The sequence below is a fragment of the Uloborus diversus genome, chromosome 1 (genome assembly GCF_026930045.1).
Source record: "Uloborus diversus isolate 005 chromosome 1, Udiv.v.3.1, whole genome shotgun sequence".
In the NCBI taxonomy this organism is placed as follows: domain Eukaryota; kingdom Metazoa; phylum Arthropoda; class Arachnida; order Araneae; family Uloboridae; genus Uloborus; species Uloborus diversus.
This window is the reverse complement of record NC_072731.1, coordinates 239,139,938-239,162,404: the sequence shown is the minus strand read 5'-3', so window position 1 is coordinate 239,162,404 and position 22,467 is coordinate 239,139,938. Positions and strand designations below refer to the sequence as shown.

Here is a 22,467-nt window from a genome sequence, read left to right as displayed (position 1 = left end):
AACTTTATCAAAATCCAGTTTCCAACAGATTTTCTACCTTAAAAAAACTGCCCGTTTACTAGAAAATCTCTAGGAAACTGGGTTTCCATAAAGAGGTTTCTACTAACACTCTGTTAAAAAAGTGCTACTTAAGAAGGAGTAGAAACCTTAATGGAATCCCAGTTTCCTAGAGATTCTCTAGTAAACCGGGCAGGGGTTTTTTCTTTCTCTTTTTTTTATAGTGTTGTTATTAAGAAGTTATGATAAAATTTTATTCTGAGAGAAACTTTTGTCTTAAAATCTTCTATCAATGAAAATTTGAATCAGTGTAGCCCTCATCCTTCAACTACACTAAAAAAAATAATAATAATAATAATAAAATAAAAATAAAACTTCCGATAGAAAGTCCTTAGAAAGTGGACTTCCATTAAGATCTCTAGTAACGACATAGTTCGATAATGATATTTCTTAAGTAACACTGTCAATGTTATTTTTTCTTCTGACTCAAGAATTTACTTTTAATTTATCTCTTCCAGAAAAATCCTTTGACATTTCTTATGTACGTATACGATTCTACAGCAGCAGGCCGGAAAGCTTTGCAATCTACAAGCGAACTGCTCTTAATTCCGAGTGGGTTCCATACCAGTACTACAGTGCTTCTTGTAATGAGACTTACGGTGTAACAGATAGCGGTTATGTATCCAGAAGTAATGAAACATTGCCTCTGTGCACTTCAGAATTCAGTGACCTATCTCCCCTGACGGGCGGAACCATTGTTTTCAGCACATTAGAAGGGCGACCGGGAGCCTATGATTTTGAAAATAATCCACAATTACAGGTAAATGTGATTCCTGTCGCAGTACAATCTCGTTTATCCGGACTAATGGAACCAAAAGCAAGCCGGATGATCGAAAATCCCGGTAATCCGGGTCGTATGTGTAATAAGCAAAGAAAACACTTGAATGTAAAGTAACGTAAAGTAACAACGTCCAAAAAGCACAAATTGGCAGATTATTTGTCGGTTGTCTTTTCATCCATAAGCTCACTACGTTTTGCATTGAAAAAGGCGTTCCCTGAAACGCCGAAACATATGTCTGCAGTAATCTGAGAATTTGTGCTTTTTTGACGTTGTTACTTTACGTTACTTTACTGTCCAACACAAAGGTATTTATTTATCTTACTTGAATGTGCTGACTTACCGGTCATTACGAGAAGAAATGTACTTTGTAGCAAAACTACATAGAACTGTTTAAAAAACATAAAAATACAGATGTCCCTCGTATAACACGGTTGATTCGTACCGTGTAGTATCGAAACCGTGTTATACGAGACTTTTTTAAAAATAACATTTTTACTTATTTTTAGTATTAATTATGTTTGTGTATGAGAAAAATCAGGCTAAGGTGTATCGTGTTATATCGAAACCATGTTCCGTGTTATATCGAAACTGTGTTATACGAGACTTAGAAATAATTTCAATCAAGAGATGTGTACCGTGTTATATTGAAACCATGTTTCATAAAAACAAAGTAAAAACTTATTAGAGTTATGAATCATTAACAGAATGTATTAAACAAAAATGAGATTCCATCTTTCATAAATATAACATTCGAGTTATATCAAATATTGAAGTATTAAATTCATATTTGTTATACCGTGTAATATCGAATCCGTGTTGTAGCAGTACATTGTTATACGAGGGACGCCTGTGTATCAAAACATTTTTTCACATCCTTTGTTTACAAGGAATTAGTTCCCTCTCTTCTGAATCAAACATATGACTCGTTCGAGTACAGCACGATCAATCTAACTGGGGGTTCAATACCGTGTATTTTGCTCGTGTTACAAGCTCTACTAAAACCATTCCATCGAACTAGAGAAATCTCCTTCTTTCTAGGCACTATAACTCCAGCTATCGAGATAAACAAAAGAAAATTGAGTCGTTGTGTGAAGTCTCGCAGACGATTTTTAGTTAATGTAAATTCACGACTAGGATAAGATATAACTTTTACCTTAGTTGTTGACTTTATATCCATAGGAGCAATCTCTTGAGACAGCCTATTTGGTATGTTCGAATAGAGCTGCCGGTTAAGCAGTTGGTAGATTTGATGACGTCAGTCAGAAGTGTCCGTAGAATTTTTTCATATACGATCGGCTAAGTAGTTGCTCGTGCCTGGTTAGTCCCCGGTTAACCGGTTGCTCTATTGGAACATACCCATTAGAGTGCGTCTTATAGTGCACTTAAAAAAAAAATTTTGAATTTCTTATGGAGCACCCCTTTAATTGCTTCCTTTTGAAGAAAAAAACACACATAAAAGTTTCATAGAGTTTGAACAAAATTTAGGGATTGCTGCCAGTGATTACGTTCATTGTGAAAAAAATTTTGTACTAATAAATTCCCCATTTTCCATTGTCATATTTTAAATTAACATGAAATTGGGTTGCTTAGGTAAGAAACATAACACAAATACCCATTTCCTATACAAACAATAAAACAATAAGCATTTCATGGTTGTTATGGTATGTAATAATGTCAAGCAAAAAGCATGCATAAATTCGATTACGGCATTCATATCATATGTATACAATTTCAATCTTTTACATTCACCAATGTTGTAATATTTCTCTCTTAGTTACTAGTTAGTTACTAGTATGTGAGATATATAAGCTTTTCGCTGATTGCTATTCATCATACAAACCATTCGATAATATCTCTTCTAAAATTTGATTAAAGGACTCTTATGGAGAAAAATCTGAATGTCAGTAATAAAATCCTATAATTTGTTTCCTTGGGTTTTAGTTCTACAACATATTCTGTGGAACGTGTCACTGGAGGAATTGTTGTTTTAGGTTTCTTTAACAAAGAAACCATTTTGTAGTTTGTCTCTTCAGAAATGTAGCCCTTAAAGCAAATGAGAGCAATATTTTCTTCTGACAAGTAGATGCCAAATAAGATTATTTGAAGCAACAGCTCAAATTTTGGCATTTTCCTTCTTGGAGGTGAAAACGCTTTTCAACAACATAAGACCAAATATGGATACAAACTTTAATGTAAATTCTTGTTCTTCAGGATGAGTCGAAGTATACATTCCATTACTACAGAAGCTAAAACAACTGCACTATCACGAAAGTTGAGTCAGATTCTTCATGATTTTCTTTGTTTCAAAATTTTTTCTTTTGCGAAAATTCAGTTTCTTCTTCAACTAAAGATTTACTAGTTACCAATTTTGCCTTGTCATGTTGGTTTTTGTGTATCGCCTGGAATTGAAATCATGCGTAAAGTATCACCAGCAAGAGCAATATCAAACAGATAATCTAATGACAGTTTCCATTAATTTTCTCCTTGATTACTGAAATATAAAACACTTAACTTTTCTTTCTTTCCGAGTTGTTAACTAACAACTTATATTTCTTTGCGTTGTTAACTAACAGTTAAGAGGTTGAGAGTTGACTGTAGCTACAGTTAATTATCATGATAGAATAAAATATAAAATAAATGCAAAGCCAATAACAATCTAAATTATCCTTAACTAAAGTTAACAACAAACAAGTCGCATAAGTGAATATTATAATAATCGATGCAAAAAACAAAAACAAAAACAAAAAAAAACACCCAAAAAAAGGCAAGATTCGAAACATTTGTAGCAATGGTAGCTATTTCTAAATATTATTCAATTTTTATTTTTCGAGAGATAAATTCTTTGTTCATCCAAAGGAACAAAATGAGAGGGTGTCTCATGAAAAAATAGCTCCTTTAAAAATAAGACTCACTCTAATAGCCCATAGTTGCTATCGCAAAAAGTGAATTCACCATTAGTTAGCAGAACACCAACTTGAAATCTAAATAAAAAATTATTGAAATGGAATAGCAAATTTCTGGCAGAATAATCATAAAAATAAGTATTGTTGCATTAAATGTGTAATTAGTACATGCATACATTTTCTATGCATTAAAATGTATCTTCTTTTCTCTCATTATGACACTAAAAGTCGCCTTTAATATTTTAGGAATGGGTAATTGCAACAGCTATTAGAATTACTCTTGATAAGATGAATACGTTTGGTGATGAGATATTTCAGGATCCTTTAGTTCTGAAGTCTTACTACTACGCCATCAGCGATTTTTCAGTCGGAGCTCGGTAAGTAAATCTCTACTTAGTATAAAATGAAATCTCCAAAAAGCGTCTGTTTGCTTGAACGCGCAAAACGCAAGAACTACCCGACCGATTTCGCTGAAATTTTCAGTTTGTTTCTTTAAACCCGGAAAAGGTTTGCAGACCAGTTTGAAAAAATTTCGAATTTTTTAATTATTATTTCGTCCCAATTTTCACATAAATTCCCGAATATGGGGATTGAAAAATTACTTACACACATTAATATTATATATGTTCGAAATAGCAGATTTTTCTGCGTTCTATGCAATTTGTTACAATACTCTGACTTAAGGGGACAAGGGACCTTATACATTCGGAAAATCAACCAAATTTCACAAAAATTGTTTTTGCGCCAAAAAAATAGAGCTTAGTACCAGCTTTGATAATCCATTTTCATTTTTGCGATATTATGATTTTTACGCATTTTATTTACATTTTTAAAAAAGGGGCGTGGTATTTAAAGGGATAAAAGTATCAGCTGATTTTTGTTTACACGTTTTTAATCATCATTTTTGGCTCGAAATGCTCCCACCGCATTATTTTTCACTGTATCGCTTCAAAATTTTTTGAGCACATTAACAGTCTTATACTTCATAAAACTGGGCATTACTTTACCCAAATACAAAAATTTACTATTTATACGCTGTTAGCAAAGTAGCATACGTATTAAAAAAACGTAAAATTCTATTCATAATTTGCTTTTTTTTTTCTAGTTTATATACGCACATAGATTGAATTCAATGCCCATTTATGTTCATACGGATAAACTACATCTGGAAAAAAAATATTGTTGGTTTTCGTTTACATGAATTGCGCCTGGAGTGTTTTCAATTCTGCCCATGTTGCGTTCCATATGCCTCACAAAACACCTTTTTTAACCCTAAAATTTTTAAATTAACATTTAAAATGTCTAATATTGATATGAAAATATTATTTTTGTTCTATTACTTCAAATACATGGTGTAAAATTATAAAATTGAAAAGTAAAATTCAAAAGTCCCTTGTTCCCTTAATTATGTCGGGAGATATTAATGTTGACAATGCTTCGCTGCACTTCAGGCACTACTTTCTTCATTAAAACTATTAATAAAAAGTGAATGAATTGTCCCACATTTTTCTTTTTGACACCATTAGAAAAATAGACTTTTCTTATTTCAGATCTAATTCGATCTACAGTCGAAGATTCAACCTTGTATCTTAAAATAAAAAATCGTTACATGCGAATTAAGTGAAGTTCAAAAATCTCTTCCCCATTCAAGTTATAACCGTTTTATTAGTGTTGTTCTGGTTACGCTTTTTAAATCCTTTGTTTCTTTCTTTCTTTCTTTCTTATTTTGATTTCTTAAAAGTACTTTATTTTGTAGCGATCCACAACCCTACTATTTAATTGTAAGAAGGAAAATGCCTTAGAGGGGGGGGGGATGTTGATAGGGAAAAAATAATCTTTCTTTTTATGTCAGAGAGGGAAGGGACATTTAAATTTGCTCTAAGAGCTTTTTATTTATTTTTAAAGCACGAGCAGAACCGGTGCAGATGCATCTAGCACCTTTATAATGAGAAACGTTTACACCAGTCGTGGGTCTAAAAGGGAGTGGGTCATTGGAGCTACGACCTACGGAGGACCGAAGATAGCCTAACTCAGCATTTTGAGGAATTGTATTCCGAAAACTTCGCTCCAGATTCCCGATTTATGCCCAAAAATGATATTTATGACCCCCTCCCCCTTTCTTGAAATGACCCTATCCAAAACTAGGCGCTGAATCCACCCATGATTAAAACACACATGATTTCACTATAGTTTTACTCCCATTCGGTGATTATCGTAACGTCTTTTCTTCTGTTAGTATGTTACAGTTCTGGTTAAAAAAAATTACATCACCCTCGCATTTTTACAACAATGGGATTATGTGAGAAGTTTTTGTCGACCGATTAACGATGAATCTATGTGAGATTCTGCAAAACTTATGAAATAAACATTTAACAGCAGGAATCCGATAATTGTTTACGTAGATCGGGGCTGTTTCCGGGCCAAGGCAAACTGCTGACCTCATGCTCATTTTTCCATTTCTGAACCTGCGTGCGAGTTTAGATAAAAAAAAAAGTTACTTAACCCCATGTCAATTTAAGTCTAATGGCAGGATAAAGTTTTTTAAATTGTTACTTATCAGTTTAGCCCTAACTCACAGAGCAGAATCATCCTGGAAAATGACGTTTGGAACTGAAGAAAAGTGATCCCGGATAGTAGGAAGCAATTTCTCCTCCAAAATGCCAATTCACACTTGAGCGTTTACTGTTCCTTGCACAAAGTGAAGCCCACCAACTCCTTGATCAGAAATACATTCCCAAATCATCTGGGATACGGGATGCTTGATGACTGTGCGTTGAATGCAGTCGGGATGATATTCCTCTCCTTTGCGGCGCGGGTGATGCAATTTTTTTTACCACCACTGTAAATGACCAAGGACTTCCTCTCATTTAATACAGGTGCAGATGCTACGGCCACGCAAGTGACTGCATCTATGCTCCTGACGAAGCCACGGGAATATTGCGTCTTGTATGCCGTTGCGAACATCACACCATGGGGGATGACTGTAATAGTTGCCTGCCCCTCTTCAATCAGAGACCTTGGGCACCAGCAACACCCACAGAAGCAAATGAATGCCTTCGTAAGTCTTTTAGTTTCACACTTTCAATCAACTTTCAAAATATATTTAACAACGCATTTAAAATGACTTTCGCAGCGATGCCCACCTAGGAGGGGGAGTCATGGCGCAGATGGTGCGATTGACATTTTTAGCGGGGTGTTTTAAGGGGTACTTTTTCCTTTTTGGGGGAGTTCTCTTGCTTTTGGTAAGGGTCTGCGATCTGAGGGGGTGCGCCCTGGCTCTTGGGGAGGGGCACCCCTGATTTTCGGGTGTATTATTCCCCTTACCCGCACGGCTTTGCACGTGATAGAAAATTAAAAGGTCTTTTGGTTCGCCTGCATATTTACAACTAATGTATGGTGGATTTTCTTGTCAATTGGTTTGTACCCATGTTACGGTTCCACGTAATGATAATTTCGTAATTTACTCGCCCATCTTATGATAATTTTGCTCTGGAAAATGTTCTTAAAATTGGATTACAAACATAACCACATCAAATTTTCGAAAAATTGCTTCGAGGTGCACACCCCCATGCTACAAACTAACTTTGTGCCAAATATCATGAAAATCGGCCGAACGGTCTAGGCGCTATGCGCGTCACAGTGATCCTGACAGACAGAGAGAGACCCGGACAGAGAGATATCCAGACGGAGGGACTTTCAACTTTATTATTAGTAAAGACAACGTTTGTCCAAAAGTTCCCAAGTTTGATCCGAACTCCTAAAAAATCGAATTTTCTCCATCGAGTTAAGTGCTAAGTTTTCTGAACTGTTATGAACTGAATAATAATTTCAGATCTTTTAAACAAAAACATTTTGTTCAATTCGTTTTGTCTCATTCCTTTAAAAATTGTTTTGCAGAACATATCGAGAAACTCACGCATTTCCACATATCAAAAGTTAGTCTCAACTTTTATATTTTATTTTGCAAAAATTAATCAATTCTTGTTTTAATTCCTTTAACATTCCATTGCTTGTCATTATTTTTCACTTTGCCTAAAACTCTTTTATTAGTTTCCGCTTTCGAACTACTTTGCTTGTTTCAGTAGAAACATTAAAAAAAATTTAGAAACTAAAAAAGAAAAAAAATTGTACGTCACTAAATTTTACGAATTGATGCCTATGAAAAAACCTTTGTTATTGAACCGAAATTTAAAAGCAAATGCTTCCAGTTTTTCGATAACAATGTAAGGTTACGGTGCACTAATGATACATCTCGTTTTCCGAAGCATATCATTTCAAAACCTATTAAAAACAAATAAATAACTTCTAGCTGTCCACATATGTGAGATCTTCTATTTTACCACAATCTCAAAGCCATCAAAATAAAATCATGAACTGATTAAAACACCTCAAAATCTCCAACTTCCGCTCTTCTCACCGCTGGTTACAAATTCGCAGACTCATTTCGCAAGCCGTCTCATCAGCCTACGCTCTCGATGGAGTGAACAGGTTTCTGTAATCTACCTGTTGGAGCTCTTCCTTATTCGCCGCGGTCCATACTAAGTTTGGGCCTCCCGGGCGGAGAAGGCGGCAGCCCGGCCTACATACTTTTTCATCAAGATACTGCTCGTCTTTTTTCTCTCCGCATTAGTTCGGGGAGACTAAACCGAAACCTAAAGATATTACCTTGCTCCATTGATCATCTGCTTTGCGACATTGTACTTGGGTTTTACGTTTTAATTGAACCAAAACGAAATAATTTTGTGCCTATCACATCATTATTAAATACGCTGATACCGGACAATTTGCAATTTATTCTGCCGTGGGCAGGTAAAGCGTAATATCTGCAGAAATGGGTTTTCTTGACATTTGAAGAAACGCGTTTTGGAATCAATACTAACAACATGAAAATGTTGGAATTTGACGGAGTTTTATTTATTTTTTTTTTTACGCGTTTTTTTCTCAGCGGAAACCAAACAAGCAAGCTTGTACAGTAAAGATAGGTTTGGCAGACGTCCTGGTTTGTTTACCTCATGCCTCGGAAAAAGATAAATTTGGTTACAGATGACCAAAAAAAGTCTAAAAATAATTAACTGGTAAGGATTATCTAGGTCTATTACTTTGTCATTTGCAACACTGACTTGAAAAATTATTACCGCGAATTAGCTTGTGAGGATTTTTACAACAAGATTAAAACTGAAAAAGACTTTCTAAAAAAAGTCCCTGCCAATAAAAGGCATATGTAAATATTGTTCAATTTTTTATTCCTCATTCCGAGGTGTTTCTTCTTACAAAATAACTTGTAGATATATTAACATGTAACAAGTAAAATTTTAAAATTTATCTGTTTGTGTCATTTTTTAATCCCTTGTTTAAGTTTCATAATTAGTGACCATTGATTCACATCAATGAGAATAAACAACCCTGTAAATTACTCTAAAATCCAGTCAAGGGTGCGTACTCTTTTGCGTACTTACAACGCTGGTGAGGGGGGATGGGCATTCCGGTGTCCCGGTTGAGCATTTCAGAAATCTGGCAATAAGTAAACATAATGTGCATTAAATGACAAAAATTCAAAAAATTGAGAAATGAAACATTTGCAGTTAATTCCCTTTACCAGCCCACGGCAGTTTTTCACTCAATATTTAATACTCTATAGCTATTTAAATTTATCTAATTTATCTATCTTTATTTCTCTATAGCTATCTATCTTTGCATGTCTATTTCTATATTTATCTATCAATTGATTACAAAAATAATTTATTTTCTTAGTTATTTTAGTTCTTTTTAATCTGTTAGCTAGCAGTTAATTTTTAATTTTCCTTCTATCTTTTTTTTTCTTTCTCTTATTGCATTTGCTGTATTTGTTACATTCTTTGTATTCAAATTTACTCTGCAATATTGCACAATAGTAAGGATCAAAATTTACAATGCAACGTGGGTTATTATTTATGGTTCATCAAAGCAGAGTATTGCAAAAAATATTTTAGGGTGGGTGGTAATTAAAAATTATTATTGTTATTATTACTATTTCTCAACAAAATTTCTTCTCCGGGGAAACGAATATCGGTCATTTGAATTGAAAATTTCTTTGTTTGAAAATCTCACGTTATGCGGACATTGAATTGAAAGATATCATCATGAAATAATTTCTTGCTGAAGTAGTGTTTACTAAAATCTCAAGCAAATAAAGCTAAACAAAAATGGGGGAAAGGTTGTAAAAAGGGGAAGCTTTTTGTTTTCCATGCTTGGGTTAAATCTAACCTGGCAGCATTGTGAAGGTTACGCAGATTCTAAACAAACCATACAAACGCTGTCAGGTTCGGTTTGCCATAACTATGTTTCAATCTTCTTTTATAGGGCAAAAATAGATTTATTATTTCTCCAAAATAATACTCATTATGAACTGCTTCGAAATATAAATATGAATGCACTGCTATGATCTGTGGGTCAGCATTTAAAAAATATCTTCTTAATAATGCACGCTATTCCCAAAAAGAGTTCAGTAATAAAATATAAAAATATTAATACGATGTAATTTTTTAAATTATTAGTTGGGGTTATTTTTTCCTTTCTACTATTAACACATGTCCTTTAATTGAGCTAAAACCGTACATTTTAACGAACAGTTACATAACGTATTCACATATTTTTGAAAATAAAATACCATTTCCCCCGGTATATCTACGCCTTCATAAGCTTTAATCTTGGCACAGTGTTTCCGAGGGAAAGAAGAAGCCTGAAGTTGCGTGGGAAGAAACTTGCTGGCGTTCCATCTTAATATCGTCTGCTAGACAGAAGATGCCAAAGAACTCCACATGGTTTACAGTAATCTAATTTCATGCTATTCAAATAACCGCTAAACTTTATTCCACGTGCTTTCTGATTTTTACAGAAGAAAATGATAATTCAGGGGACAGTTTTATGATGTGGTTTGTTAGAAGCAATCTACAGGTGTGCGCGAATTTTTGAAATGCTTAGTTCTGTTTTCTTCTCCTAGAAGCCGCGCTGTGTATTTGTGATGTTTTGAGTATCAGCTGTTCAGTTTGACGCCTGGACAAAATGGAAATCCATGTGTTGTGAGTGAATTTTATCAACATCTGTTCGATATTTGAGTAATTATTTCAGCAAGAAAAGGATGAGGACCACACAGTGCTTATTAATACTTTTTTTAATATTTATAAACATTGACGCTCAAAAAGGGAAAAAGAAATCCAGAACGCGGCAAGACTTTGAATTTACGCTACACGGTATGTAAATTTTTCGTTTTTCTTTCAAAAAAAAAAGGCATTTTTTATTTGTATTTATTTTCAAAATCTCTCATCATCTCTCATGATTTTCACAAGAAATAATAGAGAATTTAAAACTTATTTGTAATTTTCATTTAAGACAATGAAGATTTCAATCTCAAACTTCAAAAATACTCGCTAATTCTCTAATCTATTTATTTTTGCGTATCAATTTGACTATAAGAAAATGTCGCACTTTGCTTATTGTGTGTAAGAACATAAAAGAAAGTAATACTATATTTAATTAATTAATTGCTGTAAAATTTCCTATTAGGCTTTTATGATGCTCATGGGCTTTTAAAAATGCTTTTTTGCATAAATATTTGTATATTTGGTGTAATATAGTACATTTTATACCAAAAAGTATCAGTTAAGCAGAAGTGCTTCCCCTCCAAAGGTGATGCGCTCCCCCTCAATATGGAATCTACCGCTCCCATTTTTAATGCGGTAACCTGCGCCATGGGTCATATTCCCCCAAATTTTCATCAAAACTCAACTGCCTATTTCTCTAGGCAGGCAGGCTGGTCATATTACCATAAGCTTTGAATGTATATAAAAGCACAGATATAAACTAGTTGGAAAAAACGCAGGCAAACACACACATGTGGTAAAAAAAGATTAGCATTGATTACATTAACTATTTCTTCGGATCCAAAAAACTAAAGTTTGAAAAAAGTAGCAATAAAATTCTTGTCACAGGGTGGTCAGCTGACCCTTTGACCCTCCCCTGAAATCCACCCTTGCATCCTTCTCTTTCCCAGCCATTTTTTCAATCATATTTAACACATAATATCTACATTGTATATGGAGAGAATGAGGTGATAAAACTTCTGGTTTTGAAGTATCCTACCTGGAAAACTTTCGAAATTGATCTCTTAAAAACGCGATTATATACCATATTTTTTGACGTCGGGGAAAATGACATGATTCAAGGATTGTTCCCGATCTATTTTTCGAATCGATTTACATCTCCCTCCTAACATCTTGAAATTGAAGTTTCAAAAACGCAATTGTTGACAATCTTCAATGATGTCAGAGAAAAAGTGTGAGGGGGGGGGCTCTCCTTTGGAAAGTTTTTAAAATTGAAGTCCTAAAGAGCATAATTCAATAATATTATCAAAAGAGGGTCAGAGGTTTCTTCTCCTTAAACTTTTAAAAATTGTAGCAGCAAGAATGAAATTTTCGTTATTTATTTATTTATTTATTTTTGAAAATATCAGAAAGAGTGATTTCGACAACCGCTCTCTGGAAATCTTTCGAAATTGTAGTCCAAAATACGCGAATGTAGATCATATTTATTAAAGTTAGGGACCAGCAATTTTTCAAAATTGAAGTCCCCAAAATGGAATATTATATAATCTCCTATGTTGTTGGAGGGTAAAGTATTCCGGAGCTCTCTTCCGGAAATCGATGCCTGAAAACAAAATATGAGACGCTTTGTAATAGTTTGGGAGGAAAGGAAGAGCTTCGGCAGCGTAACATTTAGAAGACTTTCTTATTTTCTGAGAACTAAAAAAAGGGGAATAAATGAAAGAGGAGGGCGGAGAAACAGAACGTCTGAAATGCGTTTAAATGAAATGTTCTTGATATTACGATATTGTTCAGATACATTTAAGTAAAAGTACTTGATAAAAACCATAAAACATTGTTGGAGATGCTTTCTAAAATAATAAGTGAAGAGTAACAATTTTATCATGAAAATATATCTGTAAGTGATAAAAATCTTAAGTTTGAGAAACCAAAAAGGAAAAATTAATGTAACTTCGTAAAGTATAATATGTTCAAAAAATTAACTGTTTTTTATATAGTAACTATTTTTCCAATTATTGAAAGATTTTTAGGAATATTTTAATGAAGATTTCGCCGATTTTGATTAGTGTGAAATTTTGTTTCTGAAGTACCTTTAGTATTCTTTGAAGTAAATATGTATCTTTTCAGCTTTATGTAACTTCATTAAAAAAAAAAAAAAATCTGTCCCTGATCGTTTAAAATAGAACAAAATAATGGATACAAAGGTTTTTTTTTTTTTCATTTTTACCGGAGGATAGTTCTAGAAACTGCGTTTTTATCACAGCAATAATATTCGGCTTCAAAAGTAATTTCTGGGAATGTCACTGATTTCGGTTATTTCTTTTGACAATATTTCCCTTCAAAAATAATAAATTTACCTAAGTTCTATAAAAGTTTAAAAATTTGTTCGAACAATATATATCACGGGCTCTTATTCTATGTTACCTGACAGCAGATTATTTACGGTTTCTATAGATCATCGAACAATAATATTTTCGTAATCTTTTGGAAACATAGAATTTCAAACCCGAAAACTATGTTCATAATCCCTCGAAACTTAGTTTAGGACTATTTTTTGTTCTGTACTGTCTGACCAAGGATTGTATGGAAAAGCAAACATCCGGTTTACAGACGGAGTTGGACGCATCTATTTGTTTTCAGGGATGTTAGCTTTTGCAAATGTATATCAGCCTCTAAATGAAGCAGATTCTCATTCAAATGATCACAACACGCGCATCAAATTTTTACATTTCCCCCTCATTCAGATAGACTTGTCTTCACTGAACGTTTGCCAGTTGCATACAATCCGTCATTAGACAGTAACTACATTACAAAACTTTTGGGAAATCAAATCGCTATAGTATTTTCTTTGATCGGTTCTTAACTTTTTGTGACAAAATGAAAAATAATTAAAAATAGAAAGAAATGATGGATAAAAAAAAGCAAAGTTAATTTGCTTGTAAATGAGCTTTTTTTAAAAAAATAATTGCAGGAATTAAAGAATACGACCATTTGGTCTTTTAGTGAACTTTCACGTTAAATTTTAAAAGTTTATTTTAATCAACCAATTTCAAAGGAACCCGCTGGAAATTCTTTACATTGTGCCTAGGAGGTCATATGACTTAAAATCAGATAAGTTTATGGAAAGTTGAAATTATTTGAACAAGTTGCTTACCTTTGTATCATTCTTTTTTATAGGGATGTCTGGAGCACTTACCATATTATTCATATTTAAATGTCAAACTCACTTACTATTACCTCCTTTTTTTTTTTTTTTTTTTTTTTTTTTTTTTTTTTTTGCGATTATTCGACATAAAAACAGCATGCAAAACTAATAAGAATGTGAACTGAACTCAAGGTGGGGAGGGCGGAACATCACAATCGCTGCGGATAAGTTGTCTTAAATCATTTATTTCTTTTTCTTCCGGGAATTAAGAGTTGAGTAAACAACGAGAAAAAGGGTGACAAACTCAAATGCACTTACCATTTTGTCTCCCCCCCCCTTTTTTTTGTTGCTTATTGTGAAAGAGTACAGTGACCATCCTTTGGTAATCTTTCGAAATGAAGTTTCAAAGAGCCAATTTTAGATTTACGTCTGATGGTGTTAGGGACAGGGGTTCCGAAACATTCCCTCGAAATTATTACGAAATCGAGTTTCTGATATGAAATTTTTGAATACCTTTCAACGGAAAAGGAAAGGAATAATTTCGGGAACCTTCAAAGTTGTTTTTTAGAAAAATGCTGTGACACCCCTTCCCGCCCCCCCCCCCCCCCAAACATGCATGCATACATAGGAGGCTAGTTAAAAATCAACCGAAGAGACAAAATTTTTCATTGAGGCATGAAAACTTTCTTGTTCCGTCCCTTGTGTTTGTGTGACTTCAATGCCACAGACCAGAGGCGACGATTAGAGCTTATAAGTGGGAGGGGGGTAGAGGGAAGACAACTAAAAGCCATAGGTCTTTTAGGAGCCAGCAAATGGGAAGAAAAGGAAAAAAAGTACAACATTTTGTTAGGGCTAGTTTTGAGAGCAGATCAGAGGTAATTGATGTAAATCTAACAACTTAACTCACGTTTGTCTTAAGATTTTGATGAATTATGTACACAATAACTTTCCCTGAACAAACACTTAGACGTTAGACAGTAAGAAGCAAAAAAATACCACTTACATCCCTTTGCTTCTCATTGTCTCAACTAGACTTACATTATTTGTTTCCTAAATTGGTTAATAAAATAAATTAACCATAAAAAGTGAGGGGGTGGTTGCCAACCCCCGAATGGCCGCCCAAGGAGGCTAAAAGATCGCCGCCACTGCTACAGACAGACGCTTAGACAAAAACGCCAAACTTATAACTTTTTGAGTCGGAGGACGAAAAGAAAGATTTTTTGCATCTATTCTGTCTAAACTCTATTCGTGTTATTATAGTGCCTAGAAAGAGTAGTGTGCCGACCGGCGCTTTTTTCCCCACGATTCTTGAAGACAAATTGTATGAAAACCGCTAGATGGCAGTGCGGTCGAGATGTACGTTCAATTTCGCGGTGTTTACATTAGTAGACGCGGGATTTTGTTACAATTTAGTTCCGCGTTTCCCTTTTTTACCTTTATTTCGTGAATATTTCATGAAACAGCATTTAAGGCTTTTAATGGAGACATCAAAGTTGAACATTGGAAGAAATAAAGCTTTATCTTGTTTCGTACCAGGGTGCAAAAGTGGGTACAAAACATGCAAGGAAAAAGTTGCGCTTTTTAAAGCTCCAGCAGATGAAGAAAAACTAAAGTGGAACTCGTTAATTCCCAGGTTAGATAAAGTTTTTGATAAATATTGCTCAATTTGTGCTCTGCATTTCGAAAAACATTTTATTGAAGCGCATTTTAAGCATATTATAAATGGTGAGGAAGTTTTGATTCCTCGCGGAAAAACTTTTTTTAAAGATGAGGCAATTCCGACAATTTTCCCAAGTCTGCCAACATACTTTACTAAAAAATTACCAAAGAAAAGGTCCATCAGGAATTATGCAGTTAAGAAAAATGTTCCCTGTTTGAAAAAAATAAAACTTGATCTTTCCGCAGATGAAACTGAAATAACCACGTATACATCTATTATAAATGAAATTGTTCGTATTAATTTGCCTAACGAATATTGGGTTTGTATGAAATTTAAAAAATCTCCAAATATTGTAGTTTTTGTATGTAATGAAAATTATGTGGAAAATAATATTAACGATAAAAAGATCATTATTGAAGTAGACACAAAGACAAGGATGTTTTAAAAACAAAGTTTTACACAATTGACTGAAAATTTGATACTTATATTTTAAGACAAATGTATTATCAATCGAGATGGCTTAGGGCGGAATTTGTTGTTGTTTTTAATGCCACTTGGGAGACTCAAGCCCCATTCATGTAGCCAGCATGAGTTTAAAGCAGAATGGAGCGACTCCTAAGTCAATGAGGCCCCTAAATGAGAAAGAGCCCGTCTTGGGCACGGTATATGGTAGCATCACCTCTACAGTTTATAGGTCTGGAGAATAGGTTGGAAATCTCCAGCAACGCTCCGCCTGGTAACTGTTAGCGACCGACCATTCGACTTTCGGACAAGCGGAATCAATAATCACGTAAGTTATATTTAAAAAAATTTTTTTTTAATTTTAGCCTTTTAAAATCCTGTACGAAATTGATAATTATTTTTGTTATCGTCCCCCGTTATCGAGAAGGTATTTAAGTCTCCCGAAATTTTAAGAAAAGTGGCAAATTTAAACACTTGGCGAGGGATAGAAGGTACCAGCTTTATTATTAGTAGAGAAATAAGAGACGCGCAGTTATTGAATACTTAGGGGCCATTCTTTAATTACGTAAGTATGATTTTGGCAATTTTTGATCCCCCTCTCCCCATGTAAGGTACGTAAGATTCCCCCCCCCCCCCTATTCTTACGTAAGATTCCATTTCGTTTTTCAAAATGAGAAAATAACAAATCTTGGAATCGTTACATCACTGGAATCGTATTAAATTCACAATATTAAATTTAACTTTTTGCGTAAATAAATAGTTACTGAAAAGTTGGAATCTAAACTGAATGTTTTTTCGATTTTTTTAAAATGTAATATTAATTAAAAATAAAACATGCCATACATAATGCGACTCTTTTATTATATTTTACACTATTCATTCTTTGTAAAACAAATAAAAAAACATCTTATCCTAACACGTTTTTTAACTTCCATACGCAAATGGAACATAATCTCTGCCAAATCACTTGTTGATCGCGCAATTTCTAATGTGAAATACCGACTTGGAAAATATTACGTAAGAATGAGTTTGACCCCCCCCCAAAGGTACGTAGAGGCTTTTCCAACCCCCCTCCCCCTCGGTACCCTTACATACTTAATGAATGGCCCCTTATAGTCTACTATTTTCATTGAAGATAAATTAGCATAAGGTAATTTTATATTCTTCAAAAAATAAATGAACACCCATGTAACAAATAGCACTTATTACAGAATTTGTCTTTTGCGCAGAAATAAGTTAAATCCGAAAAACGGGGCTTTTAAACTGCGAAATGAGCATGCAATCGCTGATTTAAAACGAGTCTGATGGAAGAGCATAACGTACACCTCGAGCGCAGCGCCATCTGGTTTTTCCTCAGATCTGACCTCACTTTTTCCCCGTCGATCGGCACACTACTCTTTCTAGGCACTACAGTGTTATGAAGTTGAAGTTGAAGTTGAATAAGAGTCTTCAGACTCCAGGTTGATGAGAGGACTGCGTGAAAAACGCCTTGCCTCTGCTAGTTAAATTGAGCGAAAATTGAATAGAGGAGATTGACCAATCATGGGAGGATCTTTATATTTCTTCTTTACAAGGACTGGGATATTAAAAAAGGAGTGCTATCGATTCTTAGTGAATAGTGGCTTGAGGAAATTGAACGTCAAATTGTAAGGATTCTTATTAATATAAAGGTTGATACAAAGCTTGTATTGAAAAAGTTACACAATATGATATAAAAGGAAAGATCAAATATGTATGCAAATAAGGAATGATTGTGGGAATTTAGGAAATTAGCATAAACCTAAGAGACATGAAGAACGAAACCCAATCGAGATATAAAAGCAAGGAGAGATGAACAGAATATAAACAGGGCGAAAAGTCAAAAGGGATTACGGTTCTAGTAAAAACGAGGAGAGAACCGAACAATAATCTGGAGAGAAAGCGAGAAGGGGAGAGGCTAAAAAATCGTCAGAGCAATAAACAAGGTGTTTAGGGATAAGTTGGATGAGCAGATTTCTTTGATTATTATAACGATCACAAATATTTAATCTGTGCCAGATAGTTTCGGGAGTATCACAGGAATTACAATTTGGGGATATTTCAAATTTTAGTTTAAAGAGTTTGTCTTTCAAGAGGAAACTGTCAAGGACTAGTCGATTTAAAAAGATTTCTTGTTTTCTGTTTTTAATCCAATGGATGCTTGATTTATCAGGGATAGTTCTTAGTTTGAATTTGTTGTAATATTTTGAGTTCATCCATCTTTCCTTTAGTTCATTTTTATGAGCTGATTCGATGTGGTTTTTACAGTCTTTCCAGGTTGTTAGCGAAAGCATTGGAGTATTATGGCCCATGACGGCTTCTCTAGCTAATTTGTCGGCTAATTCATTTAAATAAATTCCTGTGTGGCTAGGGACCCAGGTTACAATAATTTTTTTGTTGTTGCTGGCTTCTTGTAAGATATTTCTTGTGGCTACAATGAGTTTTTCTTCTTTTTTCTTTTTGTTCTTTAATGCTTCTATTGAACTTAAGCTGTCAGTAATGATAATGGTGGGGTTTGATTTGTCGATGAGAAATTTAGCGGTATAATAGATGGCGATCATTTCCGCTGTAAACACTGAGCAAATGTCTAGAAGTTTTATCTTCCTATTAACTTTATTACTGTTTACAATGCCAAAACCCACTTTGTCTTCTATTTTTGAGCCGTCTGTTGCCCAGATATCAAAGTTGCTGTGTTGTTCAGTATATTCTGTAAAAGATTGTTTAATTTCTTCTATGCAGGTTGCCTTTTGAAAATGTTCGGATTTTGTGATAAACTCTAGGTTATTTTCTTTCCATGGTGGTATATTAAGATTTCCCAGCAAGTTGTCTTGATTACTGACGTAATTTGATTTATAATTTTTTATGATACTGAGTGCTTTGACTTCTATGTCGCTCTTGGTTTTTAATTTTATATTGGTTTTAAAGTTGCTTCGACGATCACTTTTGTAATTTTGTTTTAGATTATATTTGACAATGTTCCAGGTCATTCTGTCTTCGTACGAGCCAAGGCGTGTGAGATGTCGTAATACATCGTTTGGGGTAAAAGAGTTGACTTTTAGGCAGCATCTAAGTGCCTTGTTTTCAATAGTGGAGAATCTGTTTTTGCTTCTTTTCGTGTCTTTTGTCCTGCATATGTTGGCGTAATCAATTTGTGAGATAATGGTTTGTTTAACTATTGAGATAAGGTTATTGTTATTCATTCCGATACTTTGTGTGCTGAGAATTTTAAGAACATTGATTGTTTTGATGATTTTTCTTTCGATTGTATCTGTGTGAGTTTTCCATTTGAGATTATTATTTATCCATAATCCAAGGATTCTGTGGTTATTATTCCATGGTATGATAGTATTGTACATTTTCACGTCGAAATTATTTTTTGATCTAGTTGCTGAAACATTGAGGAGACAACATTTGGCAGGGGTAAACTCAAGTTTGTTTTTTGTTACCCACTCTGTAAGTTGGTGTACTGTTCTATTAAGGGCTATCTTTGCTTCATCTTCTTTTTTGTGTTTGATTATGCAGGTGATATCGTCGGCATAAGCGTAGATGGAGCATTCTTTGTTTTGAATGTGATGTAAGTCGATTAAAAAACAGTTAAAGAGAAAAGCTGATAAAATTGAGCCTTGAGGCAAACCATACGCGAGGGATTTGGTGGTTGACATTGAGTTTCTCCAACTCACTTTAAAAGACCTGTTTGTTAGAAAATTATTTATCCATTTGATTATTTTTGTGTCAAGATTAGTTTTCAACAGTTTTCCTATTAAGATGTTTGTTCTGATGTTGTCGTATGCGCCCTTTATATCTAATGAGAGGAGGTAGATGGTATATTTGTCTGTTCCGGCGTCTTTTATATCGGTAATCAATTTGACTAGAAAGTCTTCAGTTCCTCTTTCTTTTCTGAAACCAAATAAAAAATTAGGAAAAATATTGTATGTTTGTTCCCACCATATCAATCTTTCAAGGATTAGTCTTTCCATTAATTTACAGGTATTTTGAGTAAGGGCAATCGGTCTGTAATTTTCTGTGTTCTTGTTGTCTTTTCCTGGTTTGCAGATGGGAATTATTTTGGACATTTTCCAGATATTAGGAATGATACCGGTGGATAGACTATTGTTAAAAAACTCTCTCAGCAAATTTTTCCCTGTAGCTGGTAAATTCTTTAAAATTTTGTTGTTTATTCCATCTGTGCCTGCAGCTGTGAATTTTAAATTCTTAATTGCGAAATCTAATTCTTGGGCGGTGAAGTCTTTCGAAATGCAGGGTCTGTGAGGAAGTTTAGTCCAAATTGTGGGAGTTGAATCTGAAGATGGGTTGGTTGTTCTGGAATAGTGTTCTGCAAATAGGTCTGCTTGTGCTTGTGGCTCTTTAATCAAATTGCCTTTGTCTTCCAGAACTAAATTACTAACGTAACTATGTCTCGTAGAATAACGTTTTAAATTGTTGACCGAACGATAAATGTCCTTGGTAGTTTTTAGGTTGTGTTGGATATTTCCCCAAAATTTATTTTTTTCTTCTTTGATTACTTTTCTAAATTTTGCAAGTTTCTTTTTATAATTGAGCCAATCTGTGATGTTGTTCGTGTGATAGGCTTTATTCATCGCTGTATTTTTTTCCTTTTTGCTTATAGCACATCTTCTGTTCCACCATTTTTGATGAGTTTTTGTGTCTTTAAAGGTGATAGTGTTTGTATTTTCTTCGACGACTTTAAGAATACCTTGGTTAAATTTAATGATGTCTTCGCTTTGTGTTGGATTTATATTTGTTTCGGCAATAAAATTACTCATGTTATTAGTGACAATATTCCAATTTGTATATCGTTTTTTGATGAGTTTGGTATCTTTTGCGTTACTTTGTTTCAAAAAAGTTGGAAAGTGATCGCTATCTCTACTTTCTTTACTTCGAAACCAAGAAAATAAGAGAATTAGGTCGGTGCTAACTATTGTGAGGTCGAGGATTCCGTCTTCTTTGCCTCTATTGCGGCGGGTTGGTTCTTTACTATTGATTATACATAAATTTTTTTCAAGAATCCAGTCGAAAAATTTTTTCGAGCTAGGATGGGAGATTCTGTCACCAATGCATGTGTTTCTGGCGTTAAAATCTCCGGTAAAAATAATATTATTATCTAAAATGTTGTTAAAGAAGTTGATAATGTTATCATGGAAGTGTCCGGGGGGACGATAACAGTTAAAAATCTTAATAGATTTGTTCTCGACAAAAACTTCAACTGCGTTGAATTCTAGAGTTAAATTTCTTGTATCGTAGAAAAGTTCACGGGAAGATAAATTTTTTTGTACGTAGATGCAGACACCTCCTCCTTTATGAGGAAACGGTTTTTCTTTTGCATATGAAATGTAATTAGACAATACTGGTATTTTGTCGTCGCTACTCCAAGTCTCTTGGAGGCAAATGATACTGGGGTTAGACCAAGATATAAGAAGTTTAAGAAAACAAAGGTTTTTGCCTACACTGCGGCAATTCCAATTAAGCAAAAAACAACCCATAAGAAAAACAAAAAAAAAACCGCTAAGGCGTCGTGCTTCCTCCTGGTTCGTCCACATGAGGACTAGAGACTTGCATAGGACTACCAACGTCGTAAAAAAGGTCTTCTTTTGAGGAGTCGAAGACGGAGCATGAACTGAGTAAAATGTCTTTGTTTCGTAGAGCTCTATATTGTTCAATTAGTTGTTTTTCGTTATCTCCCATAACATTTTCAGTATTATCGAAAAGTCCGGTGAGAGCGTTTCTTAACGCGAAGAGTTCTGTCTTTATGTTTTTGATTTCTTCTTTTAATGTGTTTATTTCAGAGTCTTTTTCTTTGATGATATTTAATAAAGTCTCGTAGTTTTTATTTTCTTTTGATTCCGTTTTTTGAGTAGGGATATCAAAGTTAGTGTTTGTTCTTACTGCATTGGCGTAAGAGGGCTTTATTTCAGTTATGCTGCTATTTTTCTTGTTAATGTACTTTTCGTATTCTGGACAATTTTTATCCAGAGCAGAGTGATTTCCCTTACAGCGTAAACACTTTGGAGTGATATCGCATGTGGGGTGTTCCCCGCCGCAATTGACGCACTTTTGGGTTCCTCGGCAATATTTTTCAGGATGGCCTATCTTAAGGCATTTTCTACATATACTAGGCTTGTCGATGAATTTTTCAATTTTAAAGCGTAATCGGCTTATTTTTATGTTATCTCTATTTGTTATGCCTATTTCTTTTATCAGTACGACGGGAATGGGTTCTGTAGAGGCTTTTTTCGTAAATCTGATTAATTGGCTGACTATGATACCGTCTTCGGTTAATTTTTCAGCGATATATTTTAATGAGGTTTCAGTGTCGACGTTTCTAATGATGTATTTGGTGCTTA

The 22,467-nt window shown here is 34.2% G+C and overlaps 1 protein-coding gene across 1 annotated transcript in view; it reads left to right on the top strand.

The window, feature by feature from the left end:
* The first annotated feature begins 10,838 nt into the window (after positions 1-10,838).
* LOC129225990 (laminin subunit gamma-1-like) overlaps positions 10,839-22,467 on the top strand; it is a 51,589-nt gene continuing 39,960 nt past the window's right edge. Inside the window, exon 1 of the mRNA XM_054860567.1 lies at positions 10,839-10,970. Within this exon, the coding sequence (XP_054716542.1) occupies positions 10,859-10,970 (112 nt within the window). The 5' untranslated portion in view covers positions 10,839-10,858. The remainder of the gene's footprint in view (positions 10,971-22,467) is intronic.